The 27677-nt window shown below is 48.7% G+C and overlaps 1 protein-coding gene across 1 annotated transcript in view; it reads right to left on the bottom strand.

Annotated features, from left to right (window-relative positions):
- Positions 1-27677, bottom strand: part of LOC125756394 (keratin, type I cytoskeletal 9-like) — a 47990-nt gene that overhangs the window by 6794 nt on the left and 13519 nt on the right. The window contains exons 3-6 of the mRNA XM_049411093.1: positions 17926-18054; positions 6935-6973; positions 6541-6605; positions 4781-4834 (exon numbers count right to left, since the gene is read on the bottom strand). Coding sequence (XP_049267050.1) covers positions 4781-4834; positions 6541-6605; positions 6935-6973; positions 17926-18054 — 287 coding nt within the window. The remainder of the gene's footprint in view (positions 1-4780; positions 4835-6540; positions 6606-6934; positions 6974-17925; positions 18055-27677) is intronic.

The raw sequence follows: 27677 nt of genomic DNA on the forward strand, positions 1-27677 counted from the left end.
GCTGGCTGATGCTATCGTATGCGCCCTCCGTGCGACGGAAATGAGCGGCTCGTTTCATCTCTGCTTCACCGTTCGTCGCCCCCGATTGCGCGCTTTTACCCGCGGGTAGAACATGTTATCGACTCGGACTTTACACCGAGCATGATGCCGACGGCGACGGCAAAAACGCCTAGAAAGTGTCCATAAAATTATATCGCAATAAAAACGAAATCAAGTAAATGAGCCCATTATAAACAAAAGTATATCACTTGAATGTCCAGTTATATTAGTATTCGCTCACAGCTAGAGCGCTAGGAATGGTGGGTATGACAGTTAGACCACAAAGAGACACTGACACTTGGCTTAGGAGTGCTTTGATCTGGGCGAGTTGGTGTGACGTCTGCAATGTTAAACAGCACGAAAGACGAGTACAGAAGAAGACAGCACTGGTCTTGTGTCTGCGTGTTTTCTTGGGTCCTCCTCTTTCGTACTGTTTAACTTAGCAGATACTGACACACTGACATACACGTGGTGAACAAGTAAAACGATACGCAGTGTAAGGAAGCGAGATGAAGGACAATCCGGAAACAGACAGGGCAAGCATTTGTGTCTCAGCTTCTCTTCTCTTGGTCTTTGCGTTATCTCTTCTTCAACATTATGAATGCAGCTGCGGTGAATATTGGGAAACGGGATAAAATAGAAGCAAGGTACTAAGTTTTACACACGCTTCGGCGTGCAATGTAGTCAAACAAGGAGGATACCACGTGACTTCATGCGAATAAGGGATGGAATTTTTCACAAACCTGCAGATAAAGAACCCGGAAATATTTAATACCATCATATTTACAGGTTGTAGGAAAATACAGACGTAAAAGTATAGGTGCATCTAAAATTAACGCATTATTAGTTTTTCAAAGAATTCCTAATATTCCGCTTCTACTTCATTCTTTAAATTTTTTCTGCCCACTCCTTCCTTTAATGAGGCGGCATTGGTCCAATTTACCATAGCGTGTAAGTAAAACGAGCAAGCAAGCGAGCGAGCTAGCGGACCGCGTATTCATCAGTTCGCATTACCACTGTAAGAGTTTCATTCAGATAATAAAACACTGTGTCATTGCACATGTACAGACGACATTTGATTTCGTAAGGAAGCAAGTGCCACTCTTACCTAATCCACCCGGCACACCAACTCCGCCAACTTCGCCAGCGCCTCCGGAAGCACCTACAACAAGAACGACGAAGCGTGAAACTTTCTGCTCTTCATACGCTAACAAAATATTTTGTTTCGTGAATAGCACGCCCTCGTAATAGGGCGAAAGTATTATTAAGTTCCCGCGGAAGAAATACTATATTGAGGTGAAAAGAAGCCCTGTGCAAAAAGTGTTTGAGTGGTCTGACGATAGGGGGTCCCTGTTTTTATAGACATCTTAGTGACACAACCACAATGTCATGCGATTTCTGAACGGATCGAAAAACATTGAAGCAAAATTGTCAAATTAATTGATTATGCAGATAAGCATGTTAGTTGAGATTTACACTACTTAGTTTATAACACAACGAAATGTTCCGCTGCTAAAGAAGTCATTCATTGCTCACTCACAGCAGTGTTGTCTGCTCCTCTGCGGTAGAAATAATCAACGTCGTTGTCACGACTCGGGGCCGAAGCACAAGCTTCTCCCAAGATATGGCATGGGGGTTGCGCCTCTGGTGTATGGCTTGCCCCAATCGCCGGTATGAAGGAGTCAAGGGCCTTCTCCAATCAAATAACAACAAGCTTTAATAATAAAGATATTTCCACAATTGTGGAACCGAACAGTTATCTTGGAAACAAGGGTGAATTAGTTATACATTCCACAATTATTGCAAATAAGTGCAGCATTCATGAAAGTTGAAATATGTAGCGAGAATGAGCAATAACGGATGGATGACCAAACAGCAAGAGCTGAACCAATAATTAGAGTTCGCAGTCCACTAAGTTCAAGCGATTGACATACGTAACCGGGTGCAGCAGAGTCCTTCAACACCGGCGCCGTTCATGAGCGACCGTCGAAGCTGGCGAGATGGTAAGCTGGCAGGTTGTACCACCTGGTAAGCTCAGGTGGTACAACGATCGCCATGGAAAAACATTGTTCTCAGCGACGAATCCGGCACCAAGAAGATTTCCTGAGATGGTAAGCTATCTTTCTGAAAAATATGCGTGGATTCAATCGTAGCCTCCTGCTACAAGCGGGTGTACGAGATTTTTCGCTTCCGTCAAGGGCTAATATATTCCTGCCTGAATGCCCTCCCAGCCACTCGACTGAAGGACGCTTCACGGAGAACTTGGTCGTGTACAATGGGCAAGCCAACTCTCTTTCTTGAACACACAGGTAGCTGTCGTAAGAGATGTGCTTCACAGAACCTTGACACCAAAACACTGCATGAAATTCATAAGGAGTTAAGGCCACAGAGTCAAAGTAACTCGCCTTTGCGAACGACGAGTATACAATTAAGGCATCTGCGCAGATTTTCGACTTCTTCCTTGACGAATGCGTACACGGCGTTTATGTCCATTTAAAATTCACGTGCTTGACAGGAAATTGCTTGAAAATAGGTCACTCATCAAGTCACCATTAGTATTTTCACTTTTTGATGAAAGTATGTCTGCGGGATATACCGACGCGTTTCTTGCAATTGTGGCACTAGGGATATTCAACAACACATCAGTAAATTGCTAGAGAAGAACAATACTGATTATCAGTTCGTCGCGTATTGAAGCATAGGAAGGAAATTCGCCGCATAATTGTGAGCAGGAGTTCCGCACTGAACTCAGAGCGTCAGCGTTAATGTGGATTTCGCGAGCGTGGAAACCTGCATTAATTATGCAATAGTCGCCCCTGCCATACAAGCAGCTTTCAGAAATATAGTCAAAGGGCTTTTAATTTATTGCTTGTAAAATAAGCTATTCCATCCAATTATTGGTCACTTCTCACGTGCGGGAGCGAGCCCTACACAATGTAAAACAACAGGAACAAAAATTCACTGACAATTACGTTACTGCCTAACGCGAATAGTGAGCGCAGCTTGGCAACGCCAACTGCGTTTGAAGCTTTGGCTTTCCGCAATCGTAGCAATGCAACATTCCTTACGTATTGCCACAGAAACTGCCAGCACTCGATTGCTACGCATTCGCTCTCTTTTGTCCTTCTTTCTAGAGCCCGTTCTAAACTCTCTTGGGGCAACTAATACACGTACACATGCAAGGTATCCACTACGCCATAAATCATAATTTTTGTGCAGTAGGACAGCAGCCACTACGCCATTATTCGTCTTTCTGCGGATAAGCAAGGTACCCGCTACACTTCTGTAAGATATACGCATTTTGTGGATGCCGCATGTGGCTGATGACGGTGAAGAATTATGCCTGAACACATTGCAGTGGGTGGGAAGCAATAAACCACGCAATTCGTTGCGCAATGAGCATTGTGTGATCACTGGTTGTTATTTCATTCTTTTGCCACGCTATATTACACAGGTTAACGCGATTCCTTGCCCGACATGACGCGTGTATAGGGTTTTTTGCTAATGAGTTTCAGGCACCAGCGTGGCTCTGTACAATAAGAAAAAAAACAGCGTGGATCTGTGGTAGAACACTCAACTGCCACGCAGGGGTCCGGGTTCAAGTCCCATTCTATCCTGGGTATTTCTTTTTCATTCATTTTTTCATGTCTATTGGTTACGCCCCCGACGGCGACGTCGCTCAACGCAGGAACCGGCGCCTAAGAGCTGCGCTCTAAAAAATGATGGTATAAGTCATTTTAGCGATCGTGGTTTCGGTGACTTTGCTATGCGCAACAAATAAATTAGGTCCCGCTGCAATACATCTTTTATTTGGTTGCTTATTCGTGGGCCTCATTGTTTCTTTGTTTGATTACATCGTAATCCAAAAAACAACTAAACAACACAGCAGGTTTATGGAGGAGCTGCGATGTCAAGCTGGCTGCCATTTAAGAAAATACTTTGAAAACGGTGGTACCACCCTAGCCCACCGGCACAGAGTACTCGGTGAGAAATTTAAGAAAGCGAAATTTGTTTATTATTTTCTCCAGTAGTAATCAACTGTTTCCCACTTTATGAATGACAAGGACAATACATTATAAATCGTGCTCTATCAGTCTAAACTAATTATATCGCTTATTTTTAGAGTGTTCTTCAGCAGTGTTTGCTCGCCTCGACGATCAGCCGCTTTCTGAGCAGTCAATCTTGAAATGTCGGAAAGGATCGCGCTTCACACCAGAAAGCAACGAAGGCGCTGTTGAAGTTTCTGCGAGCGACCCGCCTCGTTCAACGATTGTGACACTCCTGTGTGTTTGAAACTTTTTTAGCGCTCACAAAAGACGAGGACACAGAAAGAAGGTACAAACGACCGTGTGTCCTCGTCTTTTGTGCGCGCTAAAAAAAGTTTCAAACATGAATTCATACCAACTCGCCCAGCTATCAGTTTTACTCCTATGTGTGTGTGTGTGTGTGTTTGTGCTTCCCTCCCTCCCTATCGCAATCCTCTCTTTCTTCCTTTTCTGTCTCCCCTTACCCCTTCCCCAGTGCAGGGTAGCAAACCAGATATGTTTTCTAGTTAACTTCCCTGCCTTTCCAAATTACATTTCCCCCTCTCTCTCTCTGATGTTCACAAAAGCGTTCCCTGTACGCACTAAACACGTATATCCCCAAGCCTTACAAGTGTTTCGTTGGTCGTTTTAAAGCTTAAGAGAAGCGTTCACTATTGCGTTGTGGTAGTATCTAAACTTATCAAAACCTGTCGCACCTGCCACTCCTGAGTATACGCCGCCACTGCTCCCAAAATGGCCACCACCATTTCCTGAAAACAAAAACAAAAAAATTGTTTTATTGCATTGAACGGGCGCAATGACATCAGAAAACGTGTTATTCTGTTATTTGCATGTTATTGCCTTATTATACTGAAAATGAATGAATGAATGAATGAACGAATGAATGAATGAATGAATGAATGAATGAATGAATGAATGAATGAATGAATGAATGAATGAATGGAAAACTGCGAGAAAACTGTCGCCTGGTTGCAGGCTCCATGCCTAAATAAGAACAAGGTTCAGCGGAAGATGTTGATTTTGAAAACTTGAAAAATAATCCTTGAACAGGGGATGGCGCTGGCGTCTTCAAGAACAGGAGAGGGCGCTGGCAAGAGCGTAGACTCTAATCAGGTGAAGAACAACAACGTCTCGCCCCTATCGACGTGAAAGGACAAAGGTAGAAGTGTGCTTACAGCAATGGTTCGTTTTCTGAAGGTTTTGACTTTGTTTTGCTTAACTGGGATGAATGTTCACATTTTTTTCGCCATAGTGCCTGTGGCGTACAAAAAAGTGGATGTGTCCCCCGCCCCCCCCCCCAAAAAAAAAACAAAAAAACAAATTTTGCACTTCCTTCACCCAACAGACGCCGAACCACTGCCGCCATAGCCATTGGCTAGACAACCTCATTAAAAAAGTCACGACAAATGTATTCCAATGAAATATTATGCGCTCTGACCTCACGGAGAATTGCTCAAGGGCTCGTAAACCTAGCGTCTAACTGTCCATGCTTAACAGCGCACCATCGGTAGATCTCGGAGACCACCACCGAACGTATGACACTGTGCCAAATAAAAGTACGGAAGAAGTCTGTCACATGCGTAAAAAGTTTAAGCTTGTGTTTACTTCCTGTATATAGCTGATTGACAGACGGGGATGTTAAGTTTGTGTTTACTTCCTGTATATAGCTGATTGACAGACGGGGATGTTAAGTTTGTCTTTACTTCCTGTATATAGCTGATTGACAGACGGGGATGTTAAGTTTGTCTTTACTTCCTGTATATAGCTGATTGACAGACGGGGATGGTGCTTCAGTATGGCACTGCAACTATGAGAGAGGCGGTTGTTCTTCTGCTCCCAAGGAAATTTTGCAGCGACGTGATGGAGACCTTGTGAAATCTCAGTCATGCTCCAAGCTGAAAGCTATTAGCACCACCTAACCGTTCGAGCGGAAGAGTGGTACACTGAATTAACCATGTGTTCTAAGCGCTTGATTTCGAAAAGCTATATGTAAGTCGCTGGATGGCGGTGCTCTAGAGCATAAGAATATGTCAAGATTGGTGCGCTTTGCGGGATGGACCGTTCGCCTAATTTCTTCTAAACATTTGAGATTTGAGATTTCGTTTATTTCACCATAATCGATACATTTATACCAAAAATGAACAATAAGAGCGTCATGTTCACTTCAATGGCCCCGTTTATTTTTTTACCTTAATTTACACTTAAAGGGCCCCTAAAACCACCTACGCTAAATTTTAACATTTCAAGTAAGCGTACACACTGAGTTCGGAATGCCGTCACGATCGGCAATGCCGAACGCGGCAGTGCAACCAGCCGCGGGCGCGCCACAAATTCCAATTAGGAATCCCCTGTCCTCTTCCGGCCTTCAGTTAATCCCTACCGTTCCCCGTGACGCCATCATTCGCGTCAGCACAAGTCATCAGAAGAAATAACTGGTTTGTCTGCTCGCAGCTACGTGCGCTCGCCGCTCTTTCTCCTCGCACGTGGAGGAAGAACACTTGGCCAGGAGGAGATACGAGCCTACGAACAGAGCATAGCGAAGGAAAGAGCGAAACAAGCAAGAGCCTCTATTGGATCATCTAACACGTGTAACTCCGCTATTGCGGCACTGTTTCAAAACATTCTCCTGGCTACGCGTCCATTGTAGACTCATGTACAACTGCAACACCGCAAATAAATTTTGACCTCTGGGTGGTTTAGGGGCCCTTTAACACCCAGTCTGTTGATGTGCGGCGTTAGTCTGGTCACAATTGATAGCGAAGCCATCAGTTGCGCCCATAGCTATTTATACCACGGGTCATCACCATATTACGAGCTAATCCATGTAAGCAGGCGGAATATTCACTCACCTGACGTTGATCCGACCATGCCAGCATTGCCGAAAGGAGCTGAAAGAAAAAAAAAAAGCGGCAACGCGTTGCGCATAGCTCTTACATATGCTGAATTAACAAAATTTATCAACTGACTGAGTACAGTATAATATTGTAACAAAACTGAGAGCTGACGGAGAATTGTCCAAGTATTTGTATTTCGTTAAATGAAACGTGTGTACACGACACTTATTTAGCGATTAAAGTAAGCGGTTATTAATGCATGATTGAGATAGCGCTCAGAAAGTTCTAACTGTATGCGCTGTTTTTCATATACTACTGGGATTTCTCGTAAGCGACAACTAGAAAATAGGCGCGTATAACAAAAGTATTAGGCGGTCATTATTGTCGGCGGTCATTCTTGGATATCAAGAAAATTAAACATGGACACTGGACTATTCAGCAAGCGTCATGACTTCAAAACCATGAACTAGTGAGCGGGACCAGAATAATAATAATAATAAATTCACCGACGATTACGATACTGCGTAATGCCAATTCTGAGCGCAGCTGTTTATGTGTTTTCATTTTGTGACAAGTTGAGCAAACGCGCATGCGTCAAGGCGACGCGGTGCGGCGCGTCTGGGAGTATAGAATGCTTGGTTTTCGCGTCAACGTAACGTGGTGAACCTGGCGTCGCCAACTTCCTCCGCCGCTGGCTAAGGCGAACGCTGCGTCGGGCTATAAGGACAATGCGGCTCATCCTGGCAACGAGGGGGCCAATTCCATCGCTCGCGATTCGACTGACCGAGCAAGGGCGCCCCCGCCGGGAATGGATACGGGCGACGCGCTCCTCACGTACCACGACATCACATTGCACTACCACCTCCCTCGCCTCACTTTCCCCTTACAGCACAAATCCCTTTACCAGCACCACCAACACCTATGGCTTCAGGCCCCTACCTTCCTTACTCCCGCACGTCTTGCCTTGTTCCAACCCGGGATGTACTCGCATACGTCTTCATGCGAATCGCAATTAAACTTTGCAGCGGAATATCTCGAAGCAGGGATAGAACAATTCTACGCAGAAACACGACTTCTTCTAACCTTTACATACAAACACGTCCATTTGCTGCAGTCTCTATAAAGTTCGTTATTCAATTTTAGTTATTTGAGCGGCTGACGGCAGTTTGTGTCCCCCAGGCTACGTAGCTTATTGTAGACGTGCTTTTCGCGTACCTTTCAGAGCTGAATTTCAAGAAAACCATAAAATTAAATTTTGATCATCCTCTATAACCTGCGGCCAAAAAGAAAATAATAGAAAGCAGGAGGGAACAGGTTTACAAAAATTCGCATGGTACCTGTGCATTAGCCTTAGGCGAATCTAAGGCGAAAGCCGTTTTCTTTTTCTTCGGTCGATTGTACGCACACACCCCACCGTCAAACCGAAAGCGTTCCGCACCTAACGTAGTTTTGCATTCCCTGCGTGATCCTCTCACCGTTGACCAAGCAACAATGTCATGTGATGACGTCTGCATGCAACATCATCATAACGCCAAGATGACGATAAAAGGACGTCACAAGTTCTGGTGATATGTGACGCCATAATGACGTCATGATGTGATGTCATTGCTCGGATAAGGTCACGCGAGTTCTTGGTGAGACCTTGGGACACCTTACGAGACCTTAGAGGGGTCGTGAAAAGAAAACGATACTACCCGGTTCAAATTTTTGCTGCTTCACTAAGTATTAGACATGCTTCACTAAGTATTAGAAATACTTCGGCAGTCCATAAATAATGAAGCTCGTTTGAAATCTCAGTTTTCTTGGGCTTCTAAAACGACCATGCAGTGCCGCCGGCGCCATAGGCACTAACGTGTGACGTCCCCTCAAGACATTTTGCTGTAACATGATAGATTTATACGAACGCTACAAAAGAAAAAAGCCACAGTTTCACCGCAATGGTGAAGCATTGAATGCGATAGCAACAAATTGTAGTGTTACAGGAAGTGAGGCTGGCAGCTAACTGTTTTGTATCCGATCTCGCGTAACTACAAAACGCTGGTGTAGTAGAATACGGCCGCTCCAGGGAGAGATGCTTTCTGCATAGACACTTCGAATTGAGAGCGCAGCACATACAAGGGTATACGAGCCACCCGCTGTGATGGCTTTCGAGATAGCGCGCGCGCCAGCGATCGCTACCGCGCCCTTAGATCCAAAGTTCAAGGTAGTCGCGACAAAGTTCAAGGTAGGCGGGACAACCCCCCCCCCGCCCCGCTCCCCACCTCGCGTCATTTTACATGGTTGTTAAATACCGTAGGGCGTTTCCTGTGCGCTTCGACGGCAGGCCTCCCGAGCGGGGTGATGTTATCGCATGCACCCTGCGAGCGACGGAAACGGGCCGGCTCGGTTGATCTCTGCTTCGGCCGCGTTCGTCGCCCCCGCTCGTGAGCTTTTACCCGCGGTAGAACTTATCAATTTGGACTTCATACCGGAAGAACATGACGGCGACGGCAACGGCGGTGGCAATGGTGACGGCAAAAACCCGTCGAGACTCTCCATATAATTGCTATCGCAATAAAAAATAATAGAGCAGTTCTTGCGCTCACAGTTGTATACTGTGCAAGTACAGCACGTGATCTGCTTGGTTCCGCTTTCAAGTACATCCTGGCTCCATTAGGTGTATATTCTTGCAACGCCTCCTAAAAAAGCTGTGTCTGGAACGTCGCTCTCTTTTCCATAGAGAGTCTCCTGCCGACGAGCCGTCTCGGAGGCCATACCTGCTGCCGCGTGTTACGTCCAGGCACCGTGGGAGGGCGCTCACCGCCGTACCGCTTAGTCATGTGACAAAGCGTTGGCAGCGGCTCAGAGGTAGCTGTGAGAGCTGTGTGTCCTTAGAGGGAGCGAACGCCAGAGGCGCTCGCCTACTACCGGAGGGCACAGAGTCTCCTACCTAGAGAGATAGAGGATCCTACATCTAGGGAATTACCTAGAGGGATATCGTAGGTACAGCGTAACACCATAGGAAGGAACTACGCAGACAGGACCCTATCGGAAAAACTACCATGGTGGATACTGGAAAAGGTGGTGGATATAGTGGAAATAATGCTGGGTATGATGGAAATCATGGTGTTATAGTGGAGAGTGGTGGGTGGCAAGGTGTACGTTAGCTGGGTAAGGTGGAAAGGATGGTGGACGATGGTGGAGAGTAGCAGCAAAATACTGGGTAGGGGTAGGAGACAGCGCCCACTATGGCGCGAATGGTGGAAAGCAGCGAGGGAATGGTGGGTGAGGAAAATGATGGTGTACCATGCTGCACCATGCTGGAGAAGCTGCGCCAAACACCATCATTATACTCGAAAGCAGTGGCAACTATGAATAGTATAATGTGAAATATTATTGCAGTGCAAATGAACAGCATTTTGGGCGAGTTGGTAATGCCTAATGGAGCAATGTAAAACTCAATAGACAGGATCGAACTTGTTTTGTATTTGTAATACACCCCTTGTGAGCATGCGTTTTCTTTATTTCTTATTGACTCACAGGAATAAATCTACATTTTTGTGGTGAGTGGTCGAGCCCTTTGAGCTTTCGTTTTCAATGCTACATTTGTTTGCAGTCCACCTATTGTATTGATCGCGAAAAAATGCTCAAGAGTGTATTGCTTAATTATTAGTAAATTTTAATACGATTTTCCTGGCTGAGAATATTGATTCGAGCACGAAGAAAACGCAGAATTAGTGATCACTGCATAGCAGTTAATTTTTGGACTTCCGTGGGATGTACCTACCCGAGACCACGTCTGTTGCGCTTTAACATTCGCGCTGAATTTGCTGCTCGCTCACATTTATGATAAGGCTGAAAGTAAACATCAACATCATGTGCGCTACGGATGTAAACGTTGAGAAAAAGGTCCGTGAAATGCATGCTGCAACCGAATCACCTCGCGTAAATAGATTGACAATGTACTGTATTGCAAAAACAATTTGCGGCTTGAGCCGAGAACCTCATTTCGACGGGGGCAAGGTGCAAATTGCGCACGTAAAGAGCCCCAAGTGGTCGAAGTTTCCGGAGCCCCCACACTACGGCGTCTCTCAAAATCATATCGTGCTTTTGAGACGTCGTGAAACCCCAGCAGTTATTATTATCTGAGCCGAGCAGCTGCTTCCCAGCTCCCTCCTCGCTGCGAGTATGCGGAGACGCTGGTAGCACCTTACAACCTCGCCTCCGAGATTAATGTCTACTGCCCGCCTCTGAGGCCGTGTTCGCCATATGCGCTGTCTCAATGGCGACGATGACGTCACGTCCGGCAGCGTCGGAAGTGAAATTTGTTTAGGCCGTGGCCACTTGCGTCGCCGCTGTCGTCCTCCCAGATTTTTCTTTCCTGACATGGCGGCGCGCTGCATACAACGTGGTCATGGCGTGGTGATTGTGTTTGTGCTGATGCGGTTGATTTTTGTGCGTGCCCGTGCTTTGTGTTTTATGTTGCGGTCATTGACTTAGGCCGAACATCTTGAATCAGTATGATGCGTGGTACACGGCTGACTAAGTGAGCTGCAGGCGCCAGCTTGCCAAGTACGATTCCTTTGTTGGTGATCAACGATGAAGAGTGCCGGAATAGTTTCTCGCAACGCGCGCTGTGGCATGGAGAATCGACGTGACAGTTCGTGCACTCGGGAACTCACCATATTGCCTCTAGACCGACGGATGCATGCAAACGGGGTTGTCAGCCAACGCCGACTCGTCACATCACCTTAAGACCGGCGGACGTCGCAACGTGTACGCTGCATGTTTTCTTGAGAAAGGTAGGTGGCTTTGAGTGCTACTCTGTGCACGTTATGCATTATTATTGCTGTGTGTGTATTGCCAAGGGATATTGAATACGGTGGTGCTGAATGTCTTTGCAGTTGTGTTGAAGCTGCTCCCGCCTGACGTTTGAGAACAGCTTAATCGCTACTGTTACAGAGTGCTTGGATATGTGAGACGGGCGCACTACCCGCCGTAAAACTGAAAGCATAGATGAAATTTTCGACAGAAAGGCGCTCGTCTTACACAGGTATTTAACAATCGTCACTGCATTTGTAATAACCAAATTAAATACTTATTGCTACTGCCACCGGGTTGTGCTGTGACTGGGAATAGGTGAGGCGCGATAAGTTGCATTTGGTGATGCAATAAAGAACACTGATTATGCTAGCACCCTTGTGCACTCATAAGTTTTTACGTCGGAAATAACGGGCATTTGTTCAGAAACCACCCCTGAAGGACGATGTAATGTGGTAGGTGGGCTTCTGGGGAAGGCGAAATGGGGTGGGGGTTCGCCACTCCAGCGATAGCGTCAACTGCCGGCTGTGTATCCCCGTTGGCTGGCCGCTGGCATCGTGCAATGTTGATTTCTTTTGCTGGTGCAACGTTTGAAAGTTATAGGCTGTGGTTTCGGTGTGTTTTTTTTTTTCTCTTGCTCAACGCGGGCTAGCGAATCGCGCGTTCATTTAGCGAGGGGTAGGTAATTTGCCGCGAGAACTGACCCACTTGTGGTTTTAATAAGATTTATTTCAAGGGCTACCATCACGTGAACGCTGCTGGCCTGTTGCGAGGGCAATTGTCCCCGCACAGAATGCCGGCGCTATTTCGCTTACGGCAACTCGCGAAAAAATAATGTAACAGCCGGTAGTACCTCACCAGCTGTAGTGATTTGTAGTGCAATGTTACTGTATTAATTAAAAATTCACTTAGTCGTAAGTTCAGCAGACACGTATAAACTGCGCGAAGACGAGCGAAGCGCAGAGAACACACACACCGTGCGCTTCGTGTGTGTCTGCTTATTTCTGTGTTCTAACGTGTTGTCTTCGCCCAGTTTAAAGGTGTCTGCCGTATCTATGAACCAACTAGCCCAACAACATGTCATACTTGCAACAAGGACTCACTATAGTATCTATTTATTTGATTGAAAGGAGCAGTGTAAGACGCATCAATATATTGATTACTAAACAAATCATTTATATTTTTTAATGGTGCTTTTTAAATATTTTTCAGGTTGCTTGGAGAAATGAACCTCTTTTAGCCGCTTCAATTATAGCCACCGAGGAACTACCGTGATGTAGTGGTGAGGGTTTCCTACAAGGGTTCTCTGCAGAAGCTGCTTGTCGAGGCAATGGAGGAAGCATAACGCCAACAAATGTAGAAAAGGGAATAAACTTATTCACTGAGCCATTCTGTTTTTTGCTTAGTGCAAACATGGTATTATGGTGCCTGTTTTGCCTGATAACACATTTGGAACCAAAGCTGAGAGTTACCAATTGGTTTTCTGTGGTTAACCTGAATGTCTTGTGTAACAGGCAAATATGTTTTGAAATATAACTGAAATAGCATTGAATGGGAAATAGTTCATTGACAAATATGCCCGCCATCTCCGTACCTGCCACGTACCTTTATACATCATAATTTCTACCCACCAAGGCTACCGTCCACCATCTGCCCACCTAAACTACTGTCCACTATCCACCCACCTTGTCCACCATCCACCACCGTCCACTATCCACCCACCACCGTCCACCATCCACCCACTACATTAATCCACTATAATGGTGGATGGTGATTTCCACCATGTCCACCATTTGACTTTTTCCAATAGGGGAGATAGCGCTGTGTTGTTTTTTCTATTGTTGTTGCGCTGTACCTACATTATTCAGCATAACCAACTAACCCAAATCAAGCTCTTATTACCTAGCGGGGACTCTGGCGCTGCGATCGTTCAACCACCATGGGAATGATGGGTTGTACAGGGATTTGCCTAATCTTCGTTCTTGCAGCTTCGAACGCACTTGTGGCTTTGTTTTTTGCTGGGTTTTGGCGTTTGTTTCAGATAAAAGAATGGATTGTTGTGAACTTCGTGAGCCGATTTGAATTGGTGAGCCTAAAAAGGTTAAGGTGGTGAAGTGGAACTGCTGAACATTTGCTGAACTTGGTCTTGCGGCAAAACAGCTGCGGCCACACGGAGCCAAATGGAGCCGAAAGAGCGAACTTTAGACAAATCCGTGTACTACCCATCATTCCTATGCTGGCTAAAGCGGCATGCATTGCAGCTCCCATAGACATAAGCACCAGAGTTCCCTGTAGTAAATGTTGTAGGAAACTCTATGCCGTAGGGGGAGGGTAAAATACGAGGGTAGGGCAGCGCGTTCGCGGCTCACTTTCTAGCCAACGCCTAATATATATATATTTTTAAAGGGACCCTGAAACGGTTTTGACGATTTTGTACGAACACATTGAGCCGGTAGAGCAAGTCCTAAGGATCATTTACAGACCGATTTAAGCTCTGTGCGTAAACTGTGTAATTTATTACAAGGCTTTTAAGATGCGAATCGCCACAGATCACAGCGGCTCAGCCAAACGCGTTTTCAAACCGCCCACTTCCAGTGCGCGTCGTATTGGAAGCGCGACGTCACGCAGGCGGCTGATCTGATTGGATATGTCCAGTACACGTCACTGAACCTCCTGTGGGCAGCGAGCGTCGTCTGCCTGTGTTACAACAACGTACTCCGTGTTGACGTGAGCTGAGCGACAGTGTTTATCTCGAGGTTTCTTTTCTTGGACATAATTAATTGCCCTAGCCGTGTTGTGTACCACATTGTAAAGCTGCGACATCGTGCAATGTTCGTGAGGCATCTGGCGAGCGGAATCTCTTCATCTCGTCGCTGCAATGAGCGTCGCGCTCTCGCTATCCTTTCAACGCCACGATCCACGTTTTTGTGGCTGTAACTGCACCCCTGAAGACACGACAACATTGCCCGAGTTTACACGTATCGGTGATCGTTCTCGAGTTATGTTTGTTTGTCCGCATGCTTCTGCAAATTGTCGCCGTACAGGAGAATAAAATAAGATCTGCTGGTAGTGTGGCGGCACCTGTCGGAGCAGATACCAACTACTCCGCGAGCTTCGTCTTTGTTGGGCCTCCGAGATTGCGCGCAACCCGTCGGCGAACATGGCTGGGCGAAGCTCACCGTCGAGTGCGCTCATGAGAGCGCTGCGATCGCCGGCGATGTCAGGGTGTCTGTGAGTTGAGGGTGCAAGGCAGTGGTGAGGAGGAGGGTATAGATATAAATTCCGTAGCGGCCTTGGTACACAGTGCGTCGCTTAATTTCTGGCGCGAATGATTTGGGGATGCTCCTGCCTAAACGCTGTCAAAACTTCAAAAAACCGTTTCAGGGTCCCTTTAATGCGGAGCATTTCTTAGTCGAACCTGCGGCGTCGGCCGCCGTCCACACCCCCAATGCGCATGCTCGACTCGTCTCGTGCGGGCAGCAAGCCTCTCCTCTCCCTCCCTCGCATGCTCGGCTCATCTCGTGCCGGCAGCAGGCCTCTCCTCTCTCTCTCTCCCTCCTCTCCGTCCCTCCCTCCTCTCGATCGAACGCGGGCAGTGTGTATATAAGCGGCGGAGCGCGCGTTCGGAATTCAGTCAAGGGCCTGGCTTTCGCTTGCCTTGACGCTTTGCTTGACTCGAGTAGATGCGATGGAAGCAACAGTACCTTCAATCAGCGTCCCACCACTCGTTGAAGGCAACGTTACCCCACCCTCACTGTCGTCGACGTCAACGACAGCAAGTAACGCAGAAGACAAGGCTGCGAAGAGACGAGCGTACGACGCTGAACGGAAGCGTTTGAAGCGAGCTGCGGACCCGGAACTTTTTCAGTGCCAATGGAACCGCTCGCTCTCACTTGGAACTGTTGTTCCGCCCCAGTTCAAGGATGGCCGTGGTGCGACGCCACCTAAAGGGCATGACTGCTTGCGTCAAACGCGTCTAAATGAGCCGTCCCTCTACTATATCGTGCATCTGTCAAATTTGTTCCCCCGTACTCCTTTTTGCTCCACTGTCTTACTCTGACTAGGGCCGACCTCGCCCTCGCAAACCTGCGTCGGCGTACGGCTCAAAGCCCAAAAGCCGACTCCGCTCTAAAAGACGACGCTGCAGCTTGGGAAGGTTGGCCATTTTGGTATGGCCTGATTTGAGTGCGTCACGTCATTACGGCACCGCAATCGAAACAGTATAATGCTGTGAACCTCAGTCAACTATGGCTCAACAACCCTCACTGAATCGCCATGTTTTGCGACGACAGAAACTTTTGATTGGCTGCTTGAGATGGCGTTAGGTGTAAAATTGAGGCTAGTGGAGGGGAACGCATGCAGGGAAATCAAAGTGGTGCTTTTGTCGCTATTAAGTGAACCTGAACGACCAAACAAATTAAGGTTTATTATTGAATGGAGGGCCAGGATTCCGAATACACACGCCGTTCAAAATTTTCATAAAACGTTTCACGACCCCTTTAAGGAGTGCTGGCACGACCCTTAAATATTTTCGAATTATCGCTTTAAATAAAAACACTGGTGTCGAGAACCCTAAAAAGAGTAGTATTGCGGTGTCTGTGAATGCATCGAGTATATTTTTAATACCGCTACATTAAAGAAAAAAGCACTTTCGGTTTCGATATCGAGAGGGCGGCTTCTCAGTGACGTGTCATGGCGTGGTGACGTCACAGGAAGACAGCAACTCGCGACGGACTAGCGGCAGATCCGTCGTCTGCTCGTGGTTCACGTAAACAACAACGACTGAATCATCGTCCAGTGACCACAACAGCGACTTCTGTGATTTAGGCTGCATGCAGTGCTCAGAGTTCGCAAGCTCAGTGGAACTGTGCTGACTCGCCGGGATAATGTCCATTGCGGTGGGGCTGACTTCCTAATGCTCGGCGGCGAAAACTGCAACAACGCTGCATACCAAGGAATCGAAAAACGTCCCTTTTACGATGTCTCAAAATCGTGCCAGTACTCTATAAGGTCTCGCAAAGTCTCGCGCAAGTCTCGCGCAAGCCTCGCGCACGGGAGTGCCAACATTGCCGCTTGAGGCTTTCGCGTCAATAACATATCCAATTACCATAGAACGAAAGGAGAGGAATGGTTCGAGAAGCTCGTTTCTTTGTTACACATAACCCAATGACGCTAACAGATAATAAAGCCAAGGAAAGAAAAGGAAATGAAGTAAAGTGGACGAAAAATACGTCTGCCGTCGGTGGGGCCCGAACCCACAATGTATACTTATTGCAGCATACCGCCTATGGAAGAGACGCAAGTTCCAGCAATATATCAAACTTTGCATTCCCTCAAAAAGTGATGTATTTCAGGTGACTGTACAGCTAAAAAAGTTATATGAACGAAATGAACGTTGTTACTATTGGCTTTCTTCAAGGCACGATGTTTAGACAACACAACTGGTCTTATCTTGTAGATATTGAGCGTTGCTTAAGCGGCATGTTTAGAATTTGTACGAACATTATCGTACTTTGCCTATGTGTATGCGTCGCCATGGAAGTGAGAATGATAGTTTCGCAGCTAATTTCTTGTGCTCTTGGAAGAGCAATGTTAACCTGAAATAAAACAGAAACATTCGTTGAGCAGCGTCTTTGACAGTTCGGCTCATCACCTGGAGTAACCTAAACCTACATGACGCGGGTTCAATTCTGGGAAGCGACAGATTGATTCCTTTTTTTGCAATTAACTCACTTGGGATGCATGGACACACTTAAACGAATGTCCCTGACAGTTTTGCCGTAATGTTAGGGCGTTGAGACTTACACTGCCGTATTATATTTTTTCTAAGGGGGATTTGTTTCACAGTGTGCAATGGAGAGGTACAGAAACATAGCAAAAATTACCCAGGCGTACACTACAAGAACGAAGCAGTTGTTATGACGCCGTTGTTGCCTTGCTGTTTATTCACAGACCCATATATCATAGCGTGCGTAATTGCTTGCATTATGGAAACATGTTGGTCTGTTATGTAAATTTTGAAGAACATTAAACAGTGCTACATAGCCAGCTATCTTCAGAATGGTTAACATAACTTCGATTTCCTCAGTGCGCGAGACGTTCGTAACAATCACTTGAACGACTCGATGAGGTAGCTGATGAGGTAGGTCTTCGGGGCTGCTAGCATAGTCAAGAAAATACGCCTAAGTCATTGAGAAATTTACTACCTGAGCCGCCTCCTGAGACACCGGGAAGGCCACTTCCAAAGCCACCGCCAAGGCTACCGCGAGAGCCAGTGCCAAAGCGACTACCCAAGCCAGCGCCCAAGCCAGCGCCCAGGGCAGCGCCGGCAGCAGCTGTGAAAGGAAAAAAAGAGTCGTTGCAGTTTCGCCAACGATAGCGAAGGTCGACAACTCCACGAAGTAGGATTAGTGCCTTTATTCATCATATATATGAGAAGAAAACAGTGTATGAGGTAGAATGGTTGTGCACAGTACATTTACTAATGTTCGGCTGATTAGACATTCCTTTGGGAGAGCCACCTTGAAAAAGGTTGGCCAGCTAGCCGGCACACACACACACACACACACACACACACACACACACACACACACACATATATATATATATATATATATATATATATATATATATATATATATATATATATATATATATATATATATATATATATATATATATATAGCACGCAGGAAAAATTGTTCAGTGTTTCAACTTTTACTTCCGGGTCCTTTGTTAGCACTTTATTGTTTATATATATATATATATATATATTGTTAAGCTGTTTATCTGTTTATTGAACGGCACTCGGCGACAATGCACTATGGCGACAGTCAAGGCAAAAGCACGGGCTCCGAGCGCGAGAGGCGTTTAGAAGAGGACGACCCACTAGGAGTCGCTGGAGAGCGCAACCGTTGAACAGTATCAATTGCTTCGCCGCAATATATATATATATATATATATATATATATATATATTGTACCGGTGCGCATCGGCGCCCGCTCTGTGCCAGCGAAAGTGAAGACGATGACGTTCGTGTGTTGCGCGCTCGGTCTGTTTTCTGTGCTGACGCTGTCTCGCATTTGTGACCCTTGTGCCAGGCGCCGTGCCGAACCTCTTGAGAAGAACCCGCCTGTTGCATTTGGTGGAGGTGCTGGGTAGTTCCCCCTCCTCGTCCTGGAGCTCCGCAACCGCACTTTACCATCTGCCTCCGCAATGACCGAGGACACCGTTCCCTCTCCAGCCCCACCTACACCGACGTCGGTCATGTGTGCTGGGGTGTTTCTTCAACGTGACCCTCCGATGTTCAGCGGCACTGACGAAATGGACGTCGAAGACTGGCTGGTAGAGTTTGAGCGCGTGAGCGGTCCGAACAAATGGGATGAAAGTGGAAAGTTGACGCACGTCAGCTTTTACCTGACCGATGTGGCCAAGCTATGGTACTTCAACCATGAAGCCGATTTCACCAACTGGTCGGCTTTCAAAGAGAAACTCACTTCGTTCTTCGGTAGGCCAGGCGTGCGAAAGCTTCGCGCCGAACACCGCCTGCGTGCCAGAGCCCAAAAAAACGGTGAGACCTTCACAAGCTATATTGAGGACGTCATCGACCTCTGTAAGCGGGTGAATGTGTCAATGGCAGAATCTGACAAAATAAGGCACATTCTGAAAGGCATAGATGACGATGCGTTCCATATGCTAGTAGCCAAGTGCCCTCAGACAGTAACGCAAGTCATTGAACTATGCCAAAGCTTTGATGAGCTGCGTAAAGAGCGCCTTTCTACCCGTCGCGCCGGAATTCCGACAGCGGAACTCTCAGTCTTGGAAGCTAGAAGCACTGGCGCTGAATATTCCGCCTTGCTGCCACAAATTAAGCAGTACGTTCGCGAGGAAGTGGCTCGCCAGCTCTCCCTTGTGGCATGTGTCAACGAGAGCCCCACGGCGCTGGATCACTCGCTCCGCCGTGTCATTCAGAGTCAAGTTGCTGAGGCTCTCCCACCTCCTGTTCCAACAACGCAAGTTGCGGCGCCTCTCACTTACGCTGAAGCCGTTACCCATTCATATGCTCGACCGACGCCAGTACCATCCGGCTCAGTCACCAACTTCTACTCGTCGCCACGCCCTGTCCGCCCGGTACGCCCTGTTCACGCACCACCCTTCTCGCCTCCCGGACCTTCTCACAACCCCTGGCGTACTCCAGACAACAGGCCCATCTGCTATGCCTGCGGTATTCCTGGCCATGTTGCACGCCACTGTCGTCGCCGCGGTCTGCATTCGCATGATGACGCCACCAACCTCGGCTACATGCCACAGCAACCAGCACGCCGTACCCCTGCTGACTCATCGGACACTTATTCGCACCGTGCCACTTTCGCCTCCCGTCGATCTCCTTCTCCCCGGCGCCGCTCCATTTCTCCCATGCTCCGCCGTCCCAACTCTGCTCAGGAGGAAAACTAAGAGCCGCAGTTCCCGAGGCAAGAACTGCGCCTTCGTCGAAAATTTCAAGGCCTCATCTTTCGCCCCCTAACGAAATCGCAGTTTTTATAGACGGTGTCGCGACCAACGCTCTTGTTGACACAGGAGCTGCCGTTTGTGTTATCAGTGAACTATTATGCCGCAAGCTCAAGAAAGTGACGATACCGGTTTCTGACCTTCTATTACGGACGGCGAGCTCACAGCACGTTAAGCCTTCGGCCGCGTGCACAGCACGTGTGTTCATCAACGACGCATTCTATATTGTCGAATTTGTTGTCCTCTCGCATGCGTCGCATGACGTCATCCTTGGCTGGGACTTCCTTTCCGCACACCATGCTGTCGTTGACTGCGCTCGTGCTCAACTCGCTCTGTCCCCTTTGGGTACCACTGTCCCGGACTCCCCAAGCCCGTCGCCTAAATTGGTCGTCGCTGCTGACGTCGTCATTTCTCCGTTCTCTGCTGCCTTAGTGTCCGTTTCCTGTGACTCTGTCTGTGATTCCAGTGCCCTGTTTACACCGTCTGAAGACTGTGCGCGCCGACGAAACCTTTTACTCCCTTTCGCTGTCGTTACACTTGCGAATGGTGCCGGTGCAGTCTACGCTTGCAATCCATTCCCCTGCTCATCGACTCTGTGCCAGGCGCCGTGCCGAACCTCTTGAGAAGAACCCGCCTGTTGCAATATATATATATTATGGGTCATTCCATATCAAGTGTATCAGGTAAATTTTGGTCCATATCCGATCATGCTGAAATGAATTGGGCTGGCATTTGTGAATGTCAGAAGTAGTTATTGAGGCGTTATATTTCGGAAAAATATTTGTGTTGCCTAGAGGGCGCTTCGAGTTTAGGGCACGGAAGTGAAACTGTGTCGTACATAACAATTTATATAAAACTGTTGAGGCGTTTATTGGACGGTAGTCGGCGACGATATGCAATGGCGACAGTCGAGGCACAAACACGGACTCAAGAGCGCGAGCGCGAAGAGCCAAAGGCGACGACCCACTAGAAGGCTATAGATAGCGCAACCCATTACTCAATAAAGGCTTCGCTACAATTTCCCCGGGTACGAAAAGGGAGCCGTCTGGCGACCTAACAGCTCGTCACTATGAGTGGGTCATAGTAAGCCTTGAGACGCTCCACGTTGACGATGTCGCGCCCTCGACGGCGCATGTCCGAAGATGGTTCGATGGGTTCGATCACGTAGTTGACCGGGGATGTGCGCTCGACGACCCGGTAGGGGCCTTCGTATTTCGGCAGTAGTTTTGTAGAGAGGCCAGTTGCAGTGGTAGGGACCGAGAGCCATACGAGCGCTCCAGGGAGGAACGTGGACTCAGAAGTGGTGGTTCCACCGCGAATGCTCTTCTGCCGCTCTTGTTCCTGCGTTGTAAACGTCTTGGCAAGCTCGCGGCACTCTTCCGCAAGCCTGGCTGTGTCAGATATCGGCGCACACTCAGTTGAATCCGGCTTGTATGGGAGTATCGTGTCGATGGTGTGCGACGGGTGCCTTCCGTACAATAGGAAGAAGGGTGAAAAACCAGTTGTGCTTTGAGGGGCGGTATTATAGGCGTAGGTGACGAAGGGCAGAATGGCATCCCAATTTGTGTGATCGGCGGCGACGTACATTGAGAGCATGTCGCCGAGCGTGCGGTTAAAGCGTTCGGTGAGCCCATTCGTCTGCGGGTGGTAAGCAGTAGTCTTGCGGTGAACAGCACGGCACTCTTTTAGAATTGCTTCGACGACTTCCGACAAGAAGACACGGCCTCGATCGCTGAGAAGCTCCTGGGGTGGACCGTGACGCAGCATGAATCGGTGTAGCAGGAAGGAGGCAACATCGCGCGCTGTAGCCGCTGGGAGAGCGGCGGTTTCGGCGTATCGCGTAAGGTGGTCAACAGCGACGATGGCCCAGCGGTTACCAGCCGATGTCAGAGGAAGTGGTCCGTACAAGTCGATGCCCACGCGCCCGAACGGACGGTTCGGGCAAGGTAACGGTTGTAGACCGGCGGGTGACACGTGCGTTGAAGGTTTTCGGCGTTGGCAATCGAGGCAGGAGCGAACGAACTTCTGCACGTAGCGGTACATCCCTCGCCAGAAGTATCGTTGTCGAATGCGGTGGTAAGTTTTTGATACCCCAGAGTGCGCGCATTGTGTATCAGAGTGGAAAGACTCGCATATTTCAGAACGCAGACTGCGGGGTATCACAAGTAGCCACTGGCTGCCGTCGGCGTTGTAATTGCGTCGGTGCAGTAGGTCGTCACGAATGGTGAAATGGTGGGCTTGACGACGCAACGCGCGAGTGATTGGTGTTGCCGACGGATCAGTGAGCAAGTCTATTAGCGAGGCGATCCATTTATCCTTGCGTTGTTCGGTAGCGATGGTGTGAACGTCGATGGAAGAAACAACATTGTTAGGTACCGAGCAGGGGGCATCGTTGTCAGGCAAGGGGGAGCGCGAGAGGGCGTCGGCGTCAGCATGCTGGCGTCCGTTGCGGTACAGCACGCGAATATCGTAGTCCTGTAGGCGAAGTGCCCAGCGGGCGAGGCGGCCTGAGGGATCCTTCAATGACGACAACCAGCATAGTGCATGATGGTCGGTGATGACATCAAATGTGCGGCCATATAAATAGGGTCGGAACTTTGTAAGGGCCCATATGATCGCCAGGCATTCCTTTTCGGTGACGGTGTAATTGGTCTCGGCTTTAGTAAGCGTACGACTTGCATATGCCACGACATATTCAGGGAATCCTGGTTTGCGCTGCGCAAGGACAGCGCCAAGGCCAACACCGCTGGCGTCTGTGTGTACCTCTGTAGGGGCCGTAGGGTCGTAGTGGCGTAGTATGGGAGGCGACGTCAACAAACGACGGAGCTTTGCGAAAGCGTCGTCGCACTCCGACGACCACGAATGGAGGGGCCCGTTACTTCCGAGGAGCTTCGTCAGCGGTGATATGATAGTCGCAAAGTTTCGAATGAAGCGCCGAAAGTAGGAACACAGTCCTACGAAACTGCGCAGTTCTTTGACGGACGTAGGTTTCGGGAACTCGGTCACGGCCCGAAGTTTGGCTGGATCGGGGAGAATTCCGTCCTTGGACACGACGTAGCCGAGTATTGTCAGCTGCCGTGCTGCAAATCGGCACTTCTTTAAATTCAGTTGCAGACCAGCGTCGCTCAAACGCGTCAACACATGCCGGAGGCGTTGAAGATGCGTGGAGAAGTGTGGAGCGAAAACGACGACGTCGTCGAGGTAGCACAAGCACGTGTGCCATTTCAGGTTGCGCAGAACAGTATCCATCATGCGCTCGAAGGTGGCGGGCGCATTACACAGCCCAAACGGCATGATGTTGAATTCGTACAAGCCGTCGGGCGTGACAAAGGCGGTCTTCGGTCGAGCGTCATCAGCCATAGGTACCTGCCAGTACCCTGAGCGCAAATCGATAGACGAAAAGAATTCGGCTCCTTGTAGGCTGTCAATCGCGTCGTCGATTCGCGGCAGCGGATAAACGTCCTTGCGAGTGATCTTATTGAGTCGTCGGTAGTCCACACAGAACCGCACAGAACCGTCCTTCTTCGCAACAAGTACGACAGGAGACGCCCAGGGGCTGTTAGATGGTCGAATAACATCGCGTCGAAGCATGTCGTCGACTTGCTCGTTGATTACGCGGCGTTCTGTGGGAGATACGCGATATGGACGTTGCCGCAGTGGTGGTTGGGCGCCAGTGTCGATGCGATGCGTAACGGTGGACGTGCGGCCGAGAGAAGTTTGAGCAATATCGAAAGAAGCGCGAAATTCTTCCAAGAGGTCTAGAAGCTGGGAACGCTGGTCCGGCGTAAGGTTGTCAGCAATGGAAGAAGCAAATACATCAGCGGGCGATGAACCAGACGTGGTAACAGAACTGAGCGTGCCGGAACTGGGGCAGTGCGTGCCATCTGGTTCGTCCATAACTTGTGCGTCTTCGAGGGGTTCCACGCTGCCGAGACATTCTCCTCGCACCAACGTAACACTGTACGGAGATGGGTTGATAACAAAAATTGACGTGCTGCCCTGAGTGACTTGCACGGTGGCGAAGGGCACCAGCAAGCCTTTCCTCGTGCAAACACGGTCGGATGGCGAGAGGAGGGCGACGGTGTCGGAGAGACTGGCGCAGTAGACGGACACGGCCGCTGACGAGTATGCAGGCAGCCTGGTGTCGTCTTTGACGAGTGCCTTGCTCACAGACGATGGACTGTCAGCCGGCGTCAGATCAGAGAATGGTGAGAGCTCTATTTCGGCGGGTGCGCAATGAATAACGGCGTCGTGGTGGGAGAGAAAATCCCATCCTAGGATGACGTCGTGAGAGCATGCTGGAGTTATAATCAATTCGACGGCGTACAGAGCATCCTTAATCATGACGCGGGCTGTGCACACCGCTGTAGGGTGAATACTTTGGGCGCTTGCTGTAGGGAGGGAGAGCCCGGGAAGTGGCGTCGTCACTTTTCGCAGTAGTCGGCTAAGTTTGGCGTCAATAACGGATACGGCGGCTCCAGTGTCAATAAGGGCAGATGCGCGCACACCGTCCACAAACACGTCTAACACGTTTGATGGGCTTCGCTGAGGGCTTTCGCAGTTCGATAGCGTCGCAGCCCTTGCCTCGTGGACTGCGACGATTAGTTTTCCTGGTCACGTGTGACCGGCCGTGGCCGCATCGGTGACAGTGATCGGCGTCGTGGTGACGGCGAACGGTGGGTAGATGGAGCTGGGCGAGACGACGGTGACATAGGCGGCGGTGAATCGTAATACGGGCGGCTTGACTGGCTGGGGATGGCTGAGGCTACACGAGGCGGCTGCACGCGATTGCAATAGCGGGCGACATGACCGGCGCAACCACACGCGAAGCAGATCGGGCGGTTGTCAGAAGTGCGCCATCGGTTCGCCGGGGTAGGTCCCATCCATGGAGCAGGACGCGGTGGACGAGGCGTCTGCTGATACGACTGCATGATGGGCTGCATCGGTGGCCTAGGTATGGCGTCGGCAAACGCAGCCGGCCCACTCGCTTCGAAGGCTTGAGGTCGGGCGACGGCTTCGGCGTAAGTAAGTGGGGCAGCCACAGGAATCGCTTGGGGTGGCCTGGCTACAACCTGCGCGTAACTGAGCGGCGCAGGTGCCGGAGGGGGCTGGTGGTATTCCGGCATGACCTCCGCGATTTCCTGCTGAATAGCGCGGCGTAAGGGAGCCAGTAGCGTGGTCGACGGCTGTTCAACATGCTGCGGGCGAGGGAAGGCCAGTAGGGAGAACTGGCGGGCAATTTCCTCGCGCACGAATGACTTGATCTCGGCGAGCAAGGCGGACTGATCAGAAATGGCCGACAAGCCTGCGAGATCGGGGTCACGTGATGGAGGTCGACGGGTCAGCAGTCGCTGCCGGCGCAGCTCCTCGTAGCTTTGGCAGAGCGTAATCACCTCGGCCACAGTACGAGGGTTCTTGGCGAGCAGCATAGTGAAGGCATCGTCGTCGATGCCTTTCAGAACGTGGCGGATCTTGTCAGACTCAGGCATGGCCGCGTCAGCCTTCTTGCACAAGTCCAGGACGTCTTCAATGTAGCTCGTAAAGGACTCACCGGTCTGCTGAGCTCGTTCACGTAACCGTTGTTCGGCTTGCAGTTTACGAACGGCAGGGCGGCCAAACACATCGATGATGGCGGTCTTGAAAGCAGACCACGTGGGGAACTCGGTGGTGTGGTTGTTGTACCACAGGCCCGCCACACCCGCGAGGTAGAAAACCAGGTTGCTGAGTTTGCCTGCCTCGTCCCATTTGTTTGGTACGCTCACACGCTCGTACATCGCAAGCCAGTCCTCAACATCGGTTCCATCCGCGCCGGTGAAGATAGGAGGGTCGCGGATGCGGGGGACACCGGGACATGCGGTCGTTGTGGAAGGAGACGTTTGCTGAGCAGCGTCTTGAGGCATGGTAGTTGGTAGGGTACGGGATCTCAGCTCCAGGGGCATCGAATAGGAGCACAGCACTCTCCACCAATTTGTTGAGGCGTTTATTGGACGGTAGTCGGCGACGATATGCAATGGCGACAGTCGAGGCACAAACACGGACTCAAGAGCGCGAGCGCGAAGAGCCAAAGGCGACGACCCACTAGAAGGCTATAGATAGCGCAACCCATTACTCAATAAAGGCTTCGCTACAAAACTACTGGTTTGAGCCAATACTACGAAACAATTTTTTTTTCTTAATTTTAAGGCGCTTCTCTTTCATGACTATGATAGGTTATTCATCTTTTTTCAGCTTTCATTATTTTTGTCCTTGACGAAAAGTCACAAAATGCTGCATGTTTATCATTTCTTAGAAAGAGCAGCGATTTTTCCGCGAGTAATATATTAAAATTGTGGGCTTTGTAGGTTCCTACAGTAAGTGATGAAAATACTGCGTGATCGAAAGAAGAAGAAACGTTGCCACAATATTCTGACAAATTTGGGGGAAAAAAGCGTTTTGACCCATACTGCGGCTTCATTTTGACAATGTAGCGGTCCAAGTAAAAATATGACTTTTTCATCGTTGTGCAGTATCCTTTGTGGGTATGACGTACAGGAAGTTTGAGAAGAGTAGGTTTTGTTTTAGGCGAGAAAAACGTCTTTCTAACTGAACAACCCCAAGGTTGCACGAAGTGTTCCATTGTCTGGCGTTCACTGCATAGCACGTCAGTGCAGGGTTCTAGCGTGGGCCTTTTCGCCGTTCATCAGCAACCACAGCGCAACAAAGAACACGGGACAAGGAATTGACCAGGACAGCAAATAATGCAAGTCATACAACTGCTTGCAACTTATTTTAGTAATACTGCTGTAATAACTTCAAAAATGGCAATAGTGCTAAAATTATGGAATGGCACTACCTGCTTGGACCATCAAAGGGCAGGTAATATTTCACCGCTTCATCATCCAAAGGGGCAGAAGTATAATGTAAGCAAAGACCTGCAGAGCTGTTCTAGGGCGTTGTGTTTGCCTTCTGATAATTAACATGCATGGTCTTACGTAATATATAACGGCATAATTAAGCTAGAGTTTGCTTAAGTTGTTTTTATGATAACGGCATAACTAAGCTATAGCTTGTTTAAGTTAATTTTATAATCTTTCAGTTATAAGCCAACGCGTGCCCTATACCTGAACGATAATAAAAACAACTTAAACAAGCTATAACTTAGTACCCACTACGCGTCCGCAAGGCAACACGCGAACCGACGTAGCTACTCACTTTGTTAATGCTTTTGCTGTTGATGGTGATTGAATACGTCTGATTGCTTTGTAATGGGTGGTCATTTAAAGCCCTCGGTCATTGTGCAATGCTCAAGTCTTAACGCCTGGCGCGATTCTACGCTTCTGCCCCGTAACATTACATGAGTTAAAGAGACTGTTCGCATCACATGACATTCGTATAGGGTTTTCTTCGGAAGCAGTTCTAAGGAATGGCGTGGCGAAGCTGCCCCAATTTTTTTGCTATGTAGATTTTTATT

This window comes from Rhipicephalus sanguineus, chromosome 11, assembly GCF_013339695.2.
Source record: "Rhipicephalus sanguineus isolate Rsan-2018 chromosome 11, BIME_Rsan_1.4, whole genome shotgun sequence".
NCBI lineage: Eukaryota > Metazoa > Arthropoda > Arachnida > Ixodida > Ixodidae > Rhipicephalus > Rhipicephalus sanguineus.